The sequence below is a fragment of the Carlito syrichta genome, unplaced genomic scaffold (genome assembly GCF_000164805.1).
Source record: "Carlito syrichta isolate Samal-C Ts95f unplaced genomic scaffold, Tarsius_syrichta-2.0.1 Scaffold302779, whole genome shotgun sequence".
NCBI lineage: Eukaryota > Metazoa > Chordata > Mammalia > Primates > Tarsiidae > Carlito > Carlito syrichta.
The window spans coordinates 539,933-555,210 of NW_007246875.1; the positions used below are offsets into that span (position 1 = coordinate 539,933).

The 15,278-nt window shown below is 39.7% G+C and overlaps 1 protein-coding gene across 1 annotated transcript in view; it reads left to right on the plus strand.

Moving 5' to 3' along the window:
- Window positions 1-307: 307 nt before the first annotated feature.
- LOC103259482 (importin subunit alpha-8) overlaps window positions 308-15,278 on the plus strand; it is a 33,222-nt gene continuing 18,251 nt past the window's right edge. Inside the window, 4 exon segments of the mRNA XM_008057145.1 lie at window positions 308-373; window positions 2,761-2,895; window positions 14,052-14,134; window positions 14,550-14,778. Coding sequence (XP_008055336.1) covers window positions 308-373; window positions 2,761-2,895; window positions 14,052-14,134; window positions 14,550-14,778 — 513 coding nt within the window.

The window sequence follows — 15,278 nt, forward strand, 5'->3', positions numbered from 1 at the left end:
CCCACCTCAGCCTCTCAAAGACCTGGGATTGCAGACATGAGCCACCACGCCTGCCTGGCCCACATGACCTTTCAGAGGTTTCCCTTTCAGGACTTCAGCGGTCCTCTTGCTGCTTTCATGGTGCTCACAGCCAACGGAACTGGTGTGGTGATGCTAATGGAAGTTTACTTTCTGGGTCTACTCTCAGATCCACTGTGCGCCCTTTAAGGACTTAGAGCCCCGTGATTTTAACATACTAACCCACAGACTGGGCACTGAAAAATCTCATGTTGTCCAACCAGAAAGTGATTTATTTCTTCCAGTCAATATGCCTACCTTAGATGCTCCAGAAGAGAGGCTGAGAACATTTAAGTACCAAGGCAAAGACACACCTGTGAGTACGAAGCAGGGACCTCATTCTATCAAGGACCAGTGTGGTACACACATGGTTGAAATGCATCAAAATTGGGGCAGAGAAGATGGAGTGATAAAGTAAATATAGCAAAATATTCATTTACATAGGTGCATGGGTGTTCACTGGATAGTTCTTTATTTCTGTATGTTTGTAATTTCCATCATAAAATACTGATGGAGGATAAAAGCACATGGACTTAGAAGTCAGACAACTGTGGGCTCAAATCACAATTTCTTTCTTTTTTTTTTTTTTTGAGTTGGAGTCTCACTTTTGCCCAGACTGGAGTGCAGTGGCCACAGCCTCGACCTGCTGGGCTCCGGCGATCCTTCTGCCTCAGCCTTCCAAGTAGCTGGAACTACAGGTGTGCACTACCACGCCCAGCAAATTTTTGATTTTATTGTAGAGATGAGGTCTCGCCAAGTTGCCCAGGCGGGTCTCGAACCCGCAGGCTCAGGCAATCCACTCACCTCAGCCTCCCCAAGCAAGGGATTACAGGCTGAACCACCAAGCCCGACTCAAATCACAATTTCCATGGGACTTTGCCACCAGTTTATTTCAGAGCTCCAGTTTCTTCATCTATAACATGGGACTGTTCTCTACCTCTGAGGAGCTGGATGGCAGCCCCATGGGCCAGGCGCATAGATGCTTAACTACAGCTGCTGTGTCATGGAGGCTTACCAAGGAGCTAAAATGTTGGCATACAGGTAGGCCCGACAAGCCTGCCTTGCCGAAAGAAGTAGGGTGTGGAACTGAGAAGTCCAGACTGTCCTCCTTGCTGCTAGGATGAGCATAACGGCCAGGTATGGAGAGCCTAAGGACTGTGTGGATTCTAACTCTCACACTCCTGGCCTCAAGTGATCCTCCGACCTCAGTCTCCCAAAGTGCTGAGATTACAGGCCTGAGCCATTGTGCCTGGCCTCGATTCTAACTCTCATTCAGCTTCTCTGGTCGTGTAGTTGTCTGGCTGTAGTTCCATGTCCTACATCTCTGTATTTTTGCTGACCTATCCTATAAGGTTAGCTCCGCCTTGGAAATCTGAAAGGCAGCTTAGGAGAGGAAAGCACATGGTCAAGTAGCCTGGTTAGGACACCATCTGCAGCCAAATCCCTCTTACAGTAACCTGTTCCAACAAGCGTGGCTGCCTAGATTCCAAGACCACCGCAGGTTAAAGGAAACCAATGAGAACAAAGGAATTTAACCCTCTGTGTGGACAATAGCAGGAAGGGCCAGTGGATGAGAAAGGTACAAAACCCACTACAGAGAGGGCCCGTTTAGTGACAGGGCAACAGTACAACTAGCTTAGTAGACCCCAAAGATGATCCTGCCTTGCCACCCTACTCTATGATGATCCTTTTCCAAGCAAGTAACTTATTTAAGGAATCAGAAGTACTTAATATATAGTGACTTCCTTTAATGACTACTTTAAAAGTCTTCACTGTAAATTTTCATCCATCCAGGAAGATTGGATCATTTCTCCAGGATTCTCAATACTATAAAGTCTGTGAGTTACTGACTAATATAAGGAGAGAGTTTTGTTGTTGTTGTTTGTTTTTGTTTTATTTTAGAGACAGGGTCTTGCTCTGTCGCCCAGGCAGGAGTGCAGTGGTGTGATCATAGCTCACTGCAGGCTTGAACTCTTGGACTCAAATGATTCTCCTGCCTCAGCTTCCTGAGTAGCTGGGACTATAGGTGTTTCACCACACCTGGGTAAGTTTTTTTCTTTTTTGTAGAAGATAGGATCTCACTATGTTGCCCAAGTTGGTCTCAAATTCCTGGTGTCATGTGATCTCCCTACCTTGGCCTCTCAAAGTGCTGGAATTGCAGGTGCAAGCTACTGCACCTTCTTCTTCTTCTTTTTAAAAAATTTCTCTCAGTCTGTTGTCCAAGTCAAACTTGAGAATAAAAGTATGAATGACCTATAGACTGATTTCATTAACAGTGTAAATGGTCACGGAGCCTAGGCATGGACAACTCCCTTGTAGCCCCCAGTGCCATCAGTGGAAGCCCATCCAGGAAGCAGGCATGCTCTTCAGGAACTCATCAGCATCAATGGAGATGTGCTCAGACTCAGGGCAAAGTGATGCTTTGCTGAGACGTCTTTACAGCCGAGAATCCTGGCCTTTTGAGGTTGTGTATGACCGTCCTTTACTTTGAGAGGAAAATTGAATCATTTTCTAGATGTGGTGTAGTAGGAGAAAGCAGAAGAGCTAAGCAGAGATGCGATGATTTACTATGTGATCTTAACTCTTCCAGCTGATCACATCTGTGAAAATGAAATCAGATGCATGTTCAAAAGGCTAAACGTAGTAGTTTAAGGTAGGATGCTAAGTGTTCTAAGTGCTTCAATTATTTCCTTTTCTCACTAGCTGAGGCGGCAACAGTAGATTGTGATCAGCCTGGAGCTCTGGAAGGCCAAGAAAGATGAGTAGACCTTAAAGAGAAGGCTAATCAATGATTTCTCCCCTGACTCAGCTTCTGAAAAACTAGCCAAAGGGATATTGGTCAATGCATAGCATTTAGAGTGGTTGTGTACAAAATACATTCTTAGCAAATGTCTCTGGCTTGAAAATGTTTCATAGATTCAGAACTTGCGAACTCTAATTTAGGTCTTTAAATAAACGAGTGAAGAGATAATTTTTTTTTTTTTTTTTTGAGTTGGAGTCTCACTCTGTCGCCCAGACTGGACTGCAGTGGCTGCTCTGGCCACCGCAGCCTCGACCTGCTGGGCTCCGGCTATCCTTCCGCCTCAGCCTTCCGAGTAGCTGGAACTACAGGCATGCACTACCATGCCCGGCTGATTTTTTGATTTATTGTAGAGATGAGGTCTCGCTGCCCAGGCAGGTCTCGAACCCGCGGGCTCAGGCAATCCACTCACCTCAGCCTCCCAAAGGCGCGGGATTACAGGCTGAGCCACCGAGCCCGGCTGAGATCATGTTTTAAGCTAAACTGCCTTTGTCAAAAGGCTAAGGGTCACTACTCTTGTGACTGCGAGCCTTTGGGGAGGAAGAAGGTACTATTTCTTTTTGTTGTTGTTGTTGTTGTTGTTTGAGTTGCCCAGGCTAGAGTGCAGTGGCACACTCAGGGTCACTGCAGCCATGACCTGCTGGGCTCAGGTGATCCTATTGCCTCAGCCTTCCAAGAAGCTGGAACCACAGGCACACGCCACCATGCCTGGCAAATTTTTTTTATTGTAGAGCCGAGGTCTCACCATGTTGCTCAGGTTGGTGTTGAACCCCTGAGTCAAGCAATCATCTTGCCTCAGCCCCCCCAAAGTGCTGGGATTATAGGTGTGGGCCACCATGCCCAGCCGAGAAGGTGCTATTTCTAATTGAAAAATTCACTTGCCTACCCCTAAGCCTGGGAGCTCAGGAAATAAGGGTTTGTGAAGGTTGTTTCTCTGTAAAGACATCTAGTCTCTGGACAGGAAGTCTTTCCTGAGACTTTGAATGCTGTCCTCTGTCTTCCCTTCTCCATCTATCCCGAGCTCACCAAATGCAGATCCTGAGTTGACTTCGAGGTCCATTCTGTGTGTGTGAATCCCGAATGCCCTGACCAGAAAGTTTTCCTTCTTAGATCATCAATAATGTATCTGCAAATACTGTCTGTGTCCTACCTTAACTACATGCACCCTTGGTGCCCTGCTAGACTGAGAGCTCTTAGAGGGCAGAGACTGGTTCAATTTTGCCAAGTGAAACCACTCACCAAATGAAATGGGTACAGTCATTCTCTGAATCGCCATAGGAGTCTGAACCACACCTCTAGTTAGTTTCATTTGTCTAGAGTATTCCCCAGATTCTGCCCCCCAAGGAAGGTATGAAATAAAATGATGGAAAAAAGTTGTTTTCCTTTTTATCCTAGATTAGCATTTTAAAAAATTAAGATATAATTCACATACTTCAGAATTCACCCTTTAAAAGTATATAATCAGTGGTTTATAGTATGTTCATAAGGTTGTACAACCATCACCACGACTAATTTCAGAACTTATTTATCACTGCAAATAAAAATCCATACCCACTAAGCAGTGGCTCCCCCTTCCTCATTCTCTGCAGCCTCTGGCAAACACTAATTTACTTTCTGTCTCTATGGATTTACCTTTCCTAGACATTTTATGCAAATAGGTTATACAATATGCAACTTTTATGTTACCTTCTTGCACTCAGCATGATGTTTTCAAGGTTCATCCATGTTGTTGCATGGATCAGAACGTCTTTCATTTTTGACTGGATAATATTCCATTGAATGGATATGACAAATTTTATGTGTCATTCATTAGCTGGTGGACATCTGGGTTGTTTCCACTTTTTGGCTGTTATGGTTAATGCTGTTATTAACATTGTGTACAGGTTTGTGTGTGGACATATGTTTTCAGTTCCATTGGAACTCTTGGAGTAGAATTGCTGGGTTATATATTAACTCCATAACTCTTTTTTGTTTGTTTGTTTTGAGTTGGAGTCTCACTCTGTCACCCAGACTGGAGTGCAGTGGCACGCTCCCAGCCACCGTAGTCTCAACCTGCTAGGCTTCGGCGATCCTTCGGCCTCAGCCTTCCAAGTAGCTGGAACTGCAGGCGTGTACTACCACACCCGGCTAATTTTTTTGATTTTATTGTAGAGATGAGGTCTCACCAAGTTGCCCAGGCGAGTCTCGAACCCGTGGGCTCAGGCAATCTACTCACCTCAGCCTCCCAAAGCACTGGAATTACAGGCTGAGTCACCGAGTCCGGCTAACTCCATAACTTTTTGTGGTAGGCTGAATAATAGCCCCCTAAAATGTCAACATCTGATGTCCTGAACCTGTGAATGTTACCTTATGACAAAAGGGACTTTGCAGATGTGATTATGTTACAATTTTGAGATGGGGAGATTGTCCTGGATTATCTGGGCAGGGCTTTTCTTTTTTTTTTTTGAGTTGGAGTCTCACTGTCGCCCAGACTGGAGTGCAGTGGCCGCTCCCGGCCACCGCAGCCTCGACCTGCTGGGCTCCGGCGATCTTTCCGCCTCAGCCTTCCGAGTAGCTGGAACTACAGGTGCGCGCTACCACACCCGGCTAATTTTTTAATTTATTGTAGAGATGAGGTCTCGCCAAGTTGCCCAGGCGGGTCTCGAACCCACGGGCTCAGGCCATCTACTCACTTCGACCTCCCAAAGCATAGGATTACAGGCAGAGCCACTGAGCCCGACCTGTTGTGATTTTCATGTTTTTTTCTAGTGACTAATAATGATAATCATCTTTTTGTGTGCTTATTAGCAATTTGCATCTCTTTTTTGGAGAAATGTCTTCAAACTCTGCCTGTTTTTTAACAAATCAGCTTTCTCAAGTTGAACCTTTGAAGGTCAAGTAATTTGTCTTTTTATTGAGTTGTAAGAATTATTTATATATTCTAGATACTAGACCCTTACCAAATATATGATTTGCAAGTATTTTCTCTTGTTCTGTGGGTTGCCTTTTCACTTCTTTGACAGTATCCTTTTTAAAGAAGTCTAGATTATCAATTTTTTTATTTGGCTGTTTGTGTGTTTTGGGTATCAGATCTAAGAATCCATTTCCTAATATAAGATCACAAAGATTTATACCGATGTTTCTAAGAGTCTTATAGTGTTAGCTCTTACATTTAATTCTTTGGTCTGTTTTGAGTTAATTTTTGTAAATACCGTAGGTAGGGGGCCCAACTTCATTGTTTTGCCTGTGATATCCAGTTGTCCCAGCACCATTTTTTGAAAAGATCTTGGCACCTTTATCAAAAAAAAAAAACAAACTCAACTGATCATAAATGCAAGAGCTTATTGTGGACGCTTATTTGCTTTCATTGATCTATATGTTTATCTTTATGACAGTACAACAGATACTTGATTACCATAGTTTTGTGGTAAGTTTTTAAATTGGGAAGTGTGAGTCTTCCAACTTTGTATTTTTCAAGGTTATTTTGACTATTCTGGATCCCTTGTACTTCCATATGAATTTTAAAATCAGCTCATCAATTTCCTCAATAAGGGTAGCTCAGATTTTGATTGCATTGCATTGAATTCGTAGAACAATTTGGGAGTATTGCCATCTTAACAATGTTAAGTCTTCTAGTTCATAAATATGGGATATATTTCCAATTATTTAGGTGCACTTTAACTTTAGAAAACAGTTTTCAGCATATAAGACTTGTTCTTCTCTCATCACCACTAGAAAAAAAAAGAAGAGACTTGCTCTTCTTTTGTTAAATTTATTCCTAAGCATTTTAGACTTTTTTATGCTATTGTAAATTAAATTATTTTATTAATTTTGATGTTTCAATTGTTTATTGCTAGTGTATAGAAATACAATTGATTTTTGTCTATTGATCCTGTAACCCAACTGAACTTATTAGCTCTAATTTTGTGTGTGTGTGTGAATTACTTAGGATTTTCTATATACAAAATGATATCATTTGCAAATATCGTTTTACTTCTTCCTTTCCAATCTGAATGCACTTTACTTTTTTTTCCTTGCCTAATCAATGTATCTAGAACTTCCAATACCATGTTGAATAAAAGTGACAAGAGTAGACATCCTTGTCTTATTTTGATCTTTGGGGGAACCTTTCAATCTTTCACCATTAAGCATGATGTGGGATTTTTGTAGATGCATTTATCAGGATGAGGAATTTCCCTTTTATTCCTAGTTTGTTCAAATTTTTTTTTATCATGGAAGAATATGGAATTTTGTCAAATACTTTTCCTGCATTTGTTGAAATGACCATGTGAGTTTTCTTCCCTCTTTATTCTCTCGAGGTGGGGAACTACATTGATTGGTTTCTATATATTGAACCACCATTGCATTTGTGGGTCAAATCCCAATTCATCACAATGACCAATATGTTCACCATACATTTCATGGGTTGACACATTTGGCTTTGTAATATTTTGTTGAGGGTTTTTGCATTGTAGTTATAAGGGATATTGGTATTTTTTTTTTCTTTTTTTGTAATGTCTTTGTTTGATTTGGCATCAAGGTACTACTGACTCAAAGAATAACTTAGAAAATTCCTTCTTTTTTTTTTTGAAAGAATTTGTGAAAGACTGGTGTTATTTTATTTTTTAATGTTTAGAACGACTCACTAATTAAGCCATCTGGGTATATACTTTTCTTTGTGGGGTGTTTTGTGATTTCTCATTCAATCTCTTTACTTGTCATAGGTCTATTCAAATTTTCTATTCCTTCTTGAGTCATTTTTAGTGGTTGTACATTTCTAGCAATTTGTCTCTCTCATCTAGATTATCTAATTTATTGACATATAGTTGCTAATATTTCCCTTATCATTTTTATTTGAATAAATCCAGTAGTGTCTCAACTTTCATTTCTCATTTAAATAACTTGAGTCTTTTCTCTTTTTTCTCTTGGTAAGTCTAGTTAAGAGTTTATCATTTTTAGTAATCACTTTCAAGAACCAACTTGTGGTTTCACTTTTTTTTCTATCTTTCCATTCTCTGTTTCTAGCATTTATTTCTTTGCTCTGCTTGTTTTGGGCTTGATTGCTCTTATTTTTCTAATTTTTAAAAGTATAAAGGTAAGTTATACATTTGAGAGCTATCTTCTTTTATAACATATGCATTTATAGCTACAATTTCCCTCTGAACCTTGCATTAGCTGCATCCCAATAGTTTTGGCATGTTGTGTTTTTGTTTCATTCATTCATTAGAAATATTTTCAAATTTCTCTTGCGATTTATTATTTGACCCACAGTTATCTAAAAGTGTGTTGCTTAATTTTCCTTATGGTTGTGAATTTCTCAACTTATCTTCTGTTGTTTCTAATTTCATTCCATTGTGGTTGTTGGAGAACATATTTTGCATGATTTTAGTCTTTTTACATTTATTGTGATATGTTTTATGGCCCACAGACATTGGGAGAATGTTCCATGTATCCTTGAAAAGAATGTGTATTCTGTTGTTGTTTGGTATAGATGTCTGGCTAATTTGTTTAAATCTTCTGTTTTCTCACTGATATTCTGTCTAGTTGTTCTGTCCATTATTGAGCATGGGGTTTGATGTTTCCAACCATTATTTTTGAATTCTCTATTTCTTTAATTATGTAGATTTTATTACATGTGTTTTGGGGTTCAGTTAGGTGCATAAATGTTTATAACTGCCCTATCTTTTTGATGGATAAACTGATCCTTTTATTCATCTCTAGTAACAACTTTTGTCTTAATGTCTATTTTGTCTATATTAGTATACCTACTAATATTTCTCTTTTGGTTACTGTTTGAATGGCATATTGTTTTTAATCCTCTTTCAATCTATTTGTGTTTTTGGATTTAAAAGTATATCTCTTTTAATGATAGTTTACAGCATATAGTTTTATCATGTATTCTAAGCCTCTTTTACCCATTTCTGCTTTTTATTGGGACTGTTTAAAGTATTTACTATTAAGACTGTTTAACCAGCCTGGACAACTTGGCGAGAACTTGTCTCTACAATAAAATAAAAATAGCTGGGTTTGGTAGTGCACATCTGTAGTTGCAGCTACTTGGAAGGCTGAGGTGGAAGGATCACTGGAGCCCAGCAGGTCGACACTGGGGGTGGTTGTGTGTGTGCCACTGCACTCCAATCTGGGCGAAGGAGTGAGACTCCAACTGAAAAAAAAAAGACTGTTTAAGATATTACATTTAATGTAATTACTGATAAGGTTTTATGTCTACCATTTTGCTATTTGTTTTACATATATTTTGCAGTCTTTATTGTTCCTCTGTTCCTTCATTAATTCTTTGTCCCAAATAGAGATTTTCTAGTTTAATATTTTAATTTCTCTGTTATTTCTTTTACTATTTAAAAATTTTTTCTTAGCATTTACCTTGGGGATATCTATAAGTTAATAACTTATAGCAATTTAAGCGATCAATAGTTTGAAGTAATACCAACTTAATAGCATACAAAACTTTGCTTCTATATGGCTTTATTCTCTCCTTCCTTTTGCTCTTATTGTCTACAAGTTACATCTTTATATTTTGTATGCTCCTCTACATAGATGTATAATTATTGCTTTATACAGTTGTCTTTTAAATCAGATAAGAGAGTTATAAGTATATATATGTATATATATAATATCTTTTATTCTTACCTACATAGTTACCTTTACAGGTGTTCTTTATTTCTTCATGTGGATTTGAGTTACTGTCTACTCTTTAGAGAATCTGAAGGACTCCCTTGACTACATCTTGTAAGGTAGGTCTGCTAATAATGGGTTCTTTATCTTTCTTTTTCTGGGAATATCTTATTATTTCCTTCATTTTATCATGATAATTTACTAGATATAAAATTATTTTTTTTAGTTGGAGTCTCACTCCATTGCCCAGGCTGGAGTGCAGTGACATGCTCACAGCCACCCCAACATTGACCGGCTGGGCTCACTCGATCCTTCTGCCCCAGCCTTCCAAATAGCTGAAACTACAGGCACGCGGTACCACAGCCAGCTAATTTTTTTTTTAACCGTAGAGATGGGGTCTCGCCAAGTTGCCTGGGCTGGTCTTGAACCCGTGGGCTTAGACAATCCACTTGCCTAGGCTTCCTAAAGTGTCAGAGTCCGGCTCCGATCTATGAGAGGGGTTGGACCCGCACCACAGAGTCAAGACGGCGAGAAGAAACCACTCAGAGGCAGTTCTTCTGGGATCAGTCTGATCAGGACTGAGTCCAATTTTATTCAAACTTCTTCCACCTTATATACCATTTTCTATCAACCTTAGCAATATGACAAACATTTGTATACCATTCTTCTATCACCCCTAGCAATATGACAAACATTCGCCGGGAGCTTACACGTCCCACAGGGCATAACGTTTTTTACAGAAACATACATCATGAGATTTGTTTGCCCCAACAATCATGAATCTATGAGGCCTATCATGCTTACATCAAGATGATAATTGCAAAGCTTTTACAATACTTTCACAAACTACTTTCCATGATTTTAATGATTAATCCATACTTCGTAAGTTTATTTTTATTTCTACCTAATATAAAATCTTGAATTTTCTACTAACCTTTTATGATTTGACAAAATATAATGTTATGTAATTCTTTAACACCTAACCCAAAACTAATTACTTTTAAGCTATAAAACCTTACAATGACTCATATGAGTCTTTTTAAACACATCTAGATTTAACAATTTTATTTTGTCTAATGATTAAACTTTAACACTATGCTATATCTTATAAACTTATCTTATTAATATTTCTTTAATTTAAACTATCATAAATGTATAACTATCATTAATGTGTGATTCTTATTGTTATAAAACTATAAACTTATTTTTATCCTATCTTCAAACTTAATAAAATTACAAATCTAATTATTTTTGAAATCTATTTCCTTATAAGCTAGTGCATAACCGTTTGTAAGAAATCCCATTGCCATAGTAACTTATTGAACAGTCTGGCTGGGGGCAGAAACCGTAACAGGGGAGTATCGGCATAGCTTGTTCCTTAGCAATCAGCTTGGTTGGAGGCAAAAGCAATAAAAAGAGTTTCGGTACAGAAAATTTCAATGTATTGAAAGAATCTCAAGATTAGCCTTCAGAAACTTAAAGATAACTTTTAGAAAAAGGAAACTTAAAGGATTTTTGATAAGTAACTATTACTGTATGTCTTTCCAATCAAAATCATAACAATTTGTATACATTCTTATAATATAAATTAAAGATCTCGTTGCTAGTCAACAAACTATATAATAATTGTGAGCATGCACAGGCAGGAAGACAAAAGGTTTATTAAACAGGATCCATGGGGCCTTTTGCCTTCCACATGGTCGCTGTGTGCCAGAGCTTTTCTCTCAGCCAGCATATTTCTTGTAATCAGATGCTCCATAGTTTGTTTCTTCAAGGTCTCGGCTCCCAACACCAAAGTGCTGGGATTATAGGCTCAGCCACTGAGCCTGTTCTAGACATAACATTTTTGGTTGACAGTCTTTTCCCCCCAAGATTTAGAAAATATCATCCCATTGCTTTTTGACCTTGATAGCTTCTCATGAAAAATCAGCTGTTAATCTTACTGAGGCCTGTACATGATTTTTTTGGCGGGGGCTGGTTTCAATGGTTTTTTTTTGTTGTTTTTTGTTTTTGAGTTGGAGTCTCACTCTCACTCTGTCACCCAGACTGGAGTGCAGTGGCCATTCCCGGCCACCACAGCCTCGCCCGCTGGGCTCTGGCGATCCTTCCGCCTCAGCCTTCCGAGTAGCTGGAATTACAGGCATGCGCTACCACGCCCGGCTGATTTTTTGATTTATTGTAGAGATGAGGTCTCACCAAGTTGCCCAGGCGGGTCTCGAACCCGTGGGCTCAGGCAATCCACTCACCTCAGCCTCCCAAAGGCGCAGGATTACAGGCTGAGCCACCGAGCCCAGCTCAATGTTTTTGATTCTATACTTTTGGCTTTCAACAGTTTGATTATGATGTGTCTAGGTGTGTACTTCTTGGGATTTATCCAATTTGGAGTTTATTGAGCTTCTCAGATGTGTAGATTAATTTTTCCATTAAATTTGGGATTTTCTGGCCATTATTTCTTTGAATATGCTTTCTGCCCCTTTTTCTCTCTCTCCTCTCCTTCCTAGTATGTATATGCTGGTGTGTTTGATAGTCTCACAGATCTCTAAAGATCTGTTAATTTTTATCTCAGTCTTGCTTTTCCTTTCCTCAGACTGGATAATTGACCCATCTTCAACTTCACTGATTCTTTTTTTTTTTTTGAGTTGGAGTCTCTCTCTGTCACCCATTCTGGAGGGCAGTGGCCGCTCCCGGCCACCACAGCCTCAACCTGCTGGGCTCCGGCGATCCTTCCGCCTAAGCCTTCCAAGTAGCTGGAACTACAGGCGCGCCCTACCACGCCCGGCTGATTTTTTTATTTATTGTAGAGATGAAGTCTCACTGTCTAGGCAGGTCTCGAACCTGCGGGCTCAGGCGATCCACTTACCTCAGCCTCCCAAAGGCGTGGGATTACAGATTCTTTATTCTGTCCACTCAAACCTGTTTTTCATCCCCTTAGTGAATTTTTAATTTCAATTATTGTGCTCTCCAATTCCAGATTTCTGTCTGGTTTCTTTTAATAATTTATGTCTGGGTGCCTGCCCACCAAACACTCAGTCTTGCAAGACTGTCAGTAAAGTCTCACTTCTGCTGCAATAATAATAATAATAACAACATCATTCTCATACTTTTCTTTAGCTCTTTAATCATGATTTCCTTTAGTTCTGGAACACATTTAAAGTCTTTGTCTAGTACGACCAACATCTGTGCTCCTCAGAGACCATTTCTATTGATTACTTTTTTCTTGCTGTATATATATATGTGTGTGTGTGTGTGTGTATGTCACACCTTATTTATTTGCATGTCTCATAATTTCTTCACTGAAAATTGGTTATTTAAAATAATATAGCGTCACAACTCTGGATATCAGATTCCCTTTTTCCCCTGGGTTTTTTGCTGTTGTTGCTGGGTGGTGGTGGTTGGTTTCGTAATTTCTAAACTAATTCTGTGAAATCTGTATTTTTGTTATGTGTAACCACTGAGGTCTCTGCTCAGTTTGTATTAGTGGTCAGTTAATGATTGGACAGAGATTTACCTTCACACTTGGAACCAGAAGAAAAGACAACACCCAATTTTTTCCCAAAAAACTCTGTGCATGTTGGGGCATGCCTTCATGCCAGGTAGTTGACAACTCTGTCTTGAGTTTTTACTTCCTGTTTGCACAGAGTCTCAAGGTCAACCAGAGGTAAGACTTGAGGGTCTTCTCAGTTTTTCAAGTATGTGCATAGCTCTATACATGCATGCGGCCTTCTGGATACTTAGTAATATGTCAGAACTTCCAAAGCCCCATCTCATTCTCCAGATTTTCCTTTTAAGTGTTTTGGTTAGCCTATTGGTTATCCCAGCTGTTATCTAATGTCTCAGGTAGCTGTGATTGTTTTCCAACATCTTCCTCTAATTGTTAGGGAAAAGATTTTCACATAAAGTGAGCTCTGAGTAAAATAAAATAGTCTTAGAGTGGGGTCTTTCAGGGAACTACCAGACAGGTTAACTAATAATAATTCCCTGGTAATGAGGTTTTAAAGGAGTGCTGACCCAGATTCTGGTGGCTGTTAGACTGATTTTTCTCAATGATTGTAGACTATTGATCTGGGGCTGAGGGTGGGTGGGAATAGGGCAACTCAAAATGCCGTGACGCTTTTGCTATTCTTACTAAGATTCAGATGTTTTTCTTGAATGAATATTTCTTGTATTACATAAAACAAATTGCTGCAAGCCTTTGGCCAATTTTTACAATTCTGAAAAAAGTTGATTCTAATGATTTTTTGGTCAGTTTTCCCACTACTTTTACGTAGAAGAGGATTTTTGGAGGTCTTTATTCTGCCGTCTTTTTCTGATATTTGTTACATGTTCTACTGAATGGGATAAAAAGGTGCTGGGGATACAAGTGATGATAGGAATTACTCCTCCCCTGAGCATGGGGAGTGTCTCACAGATATATGAGACTTAAAGACCACTAAATGTTCTTCCCTCCCCTAATATAGAACAGCATGCAGGATGGAGCATCCTGTTCAAGCCAACCTATTTTAATTAGATGGATGGTTAGACTAGGTAATGTTTACGGTTCCTTTTGGCAGAGACTCTGACCTGAATGTTTTTCTCTTTGCAGGAGAGCCTCACTCTGGGTGAAATAAACAAAGATATGAATAGCTCAGATCCAGTTGTATGTTTCCAGGCCACCTAGGGAACCAGGCATCTCTAAAAAGACTTATTCTGTGTGCAGGTTCAGAGCTGGAATGAGTGCCAATGACCTGTTTGGCATTGGCAAAACGCCCATAAAATACAGGAAAAAGTGAGTCCATCCAAAAGTGAGACTAAATTGCTATTCTACACCATCCTTGAGGGCAATTTAAAAGATGCAATGTGTTGTCAGAGATGAATTGCTTAATTTACATTGGCCTCTACAGGAATTTCAGCTTGTAGATAATATCTAAAGGAGAAAATGTTGCTTTATCACTGCAAAATGCTATAGGTTGAACTCTAGGATATTAAGTAGCTCTGGCCCAGCTGTTTGTCTCATCTGATAGGAATGCCAAGAATATCGATAAAGGAGGTTCTTAATACCTACCTCACATGACCTTTCCCCAGTCTCTCTTTCATTACGTAGGAAAATGCTATTCCAGGAAAAGAATCCCCCTTTAAAATCGATTACTGAAGCGTGGCTTGTTCCCAGGCTGGTGGAGTTCCTTTACCCCTGCTTGCAGTTCGAGGCTCCCTGGGCTCTGACCAATATCGTTTCAGGGACTTCAGTGCAGACCCGAGCAGTTGTGGAAGGAGGAGCCATCCAGCCCTTGACTGAGCTTCTGTCTTCCTCCAATGTGGTTGTGTGTGAACAGGTAAATATTAGCAATTTCAAGTCAAGCGGACTCTTGGTAACGTAGCTGGTAAGACTCCCCTTAGAAGGCTAAGAAAACAGTGGGCCAGGTGTGTCGCATGCTTGTGGGAATTCTTTGGGTGGTGGAGTACACTCAATATTCTGGAATCCTTTTCCATATAAATACCTGGAAATGCTGGCAATGGTAAGACGAGTGATTTCAAAATTCAGAGCCAAGTTTAGAGACCAAAAATTGAAACTAGCTACAGGCTGCCTGGGGACATTGGCCAGTACCAGGGTCCTACAGCCTTAAGTCTTAATGGTTTCAAGAACAAAAGACAAGTCCTTGATGTTCATAGCCTCTGCTTCTAGCAATTGCTCCTGCGTGCTGCCTGCTTATCACATTAGGATTATCCACCCAACAGACATCTCGGAGACCCAGAATTTAGTATATGACTATACTGTCTACTTGCCAGACTCAGGAATGAGTTTCAGTCTCTTACCTTCTTTTTTTTTTTTTTT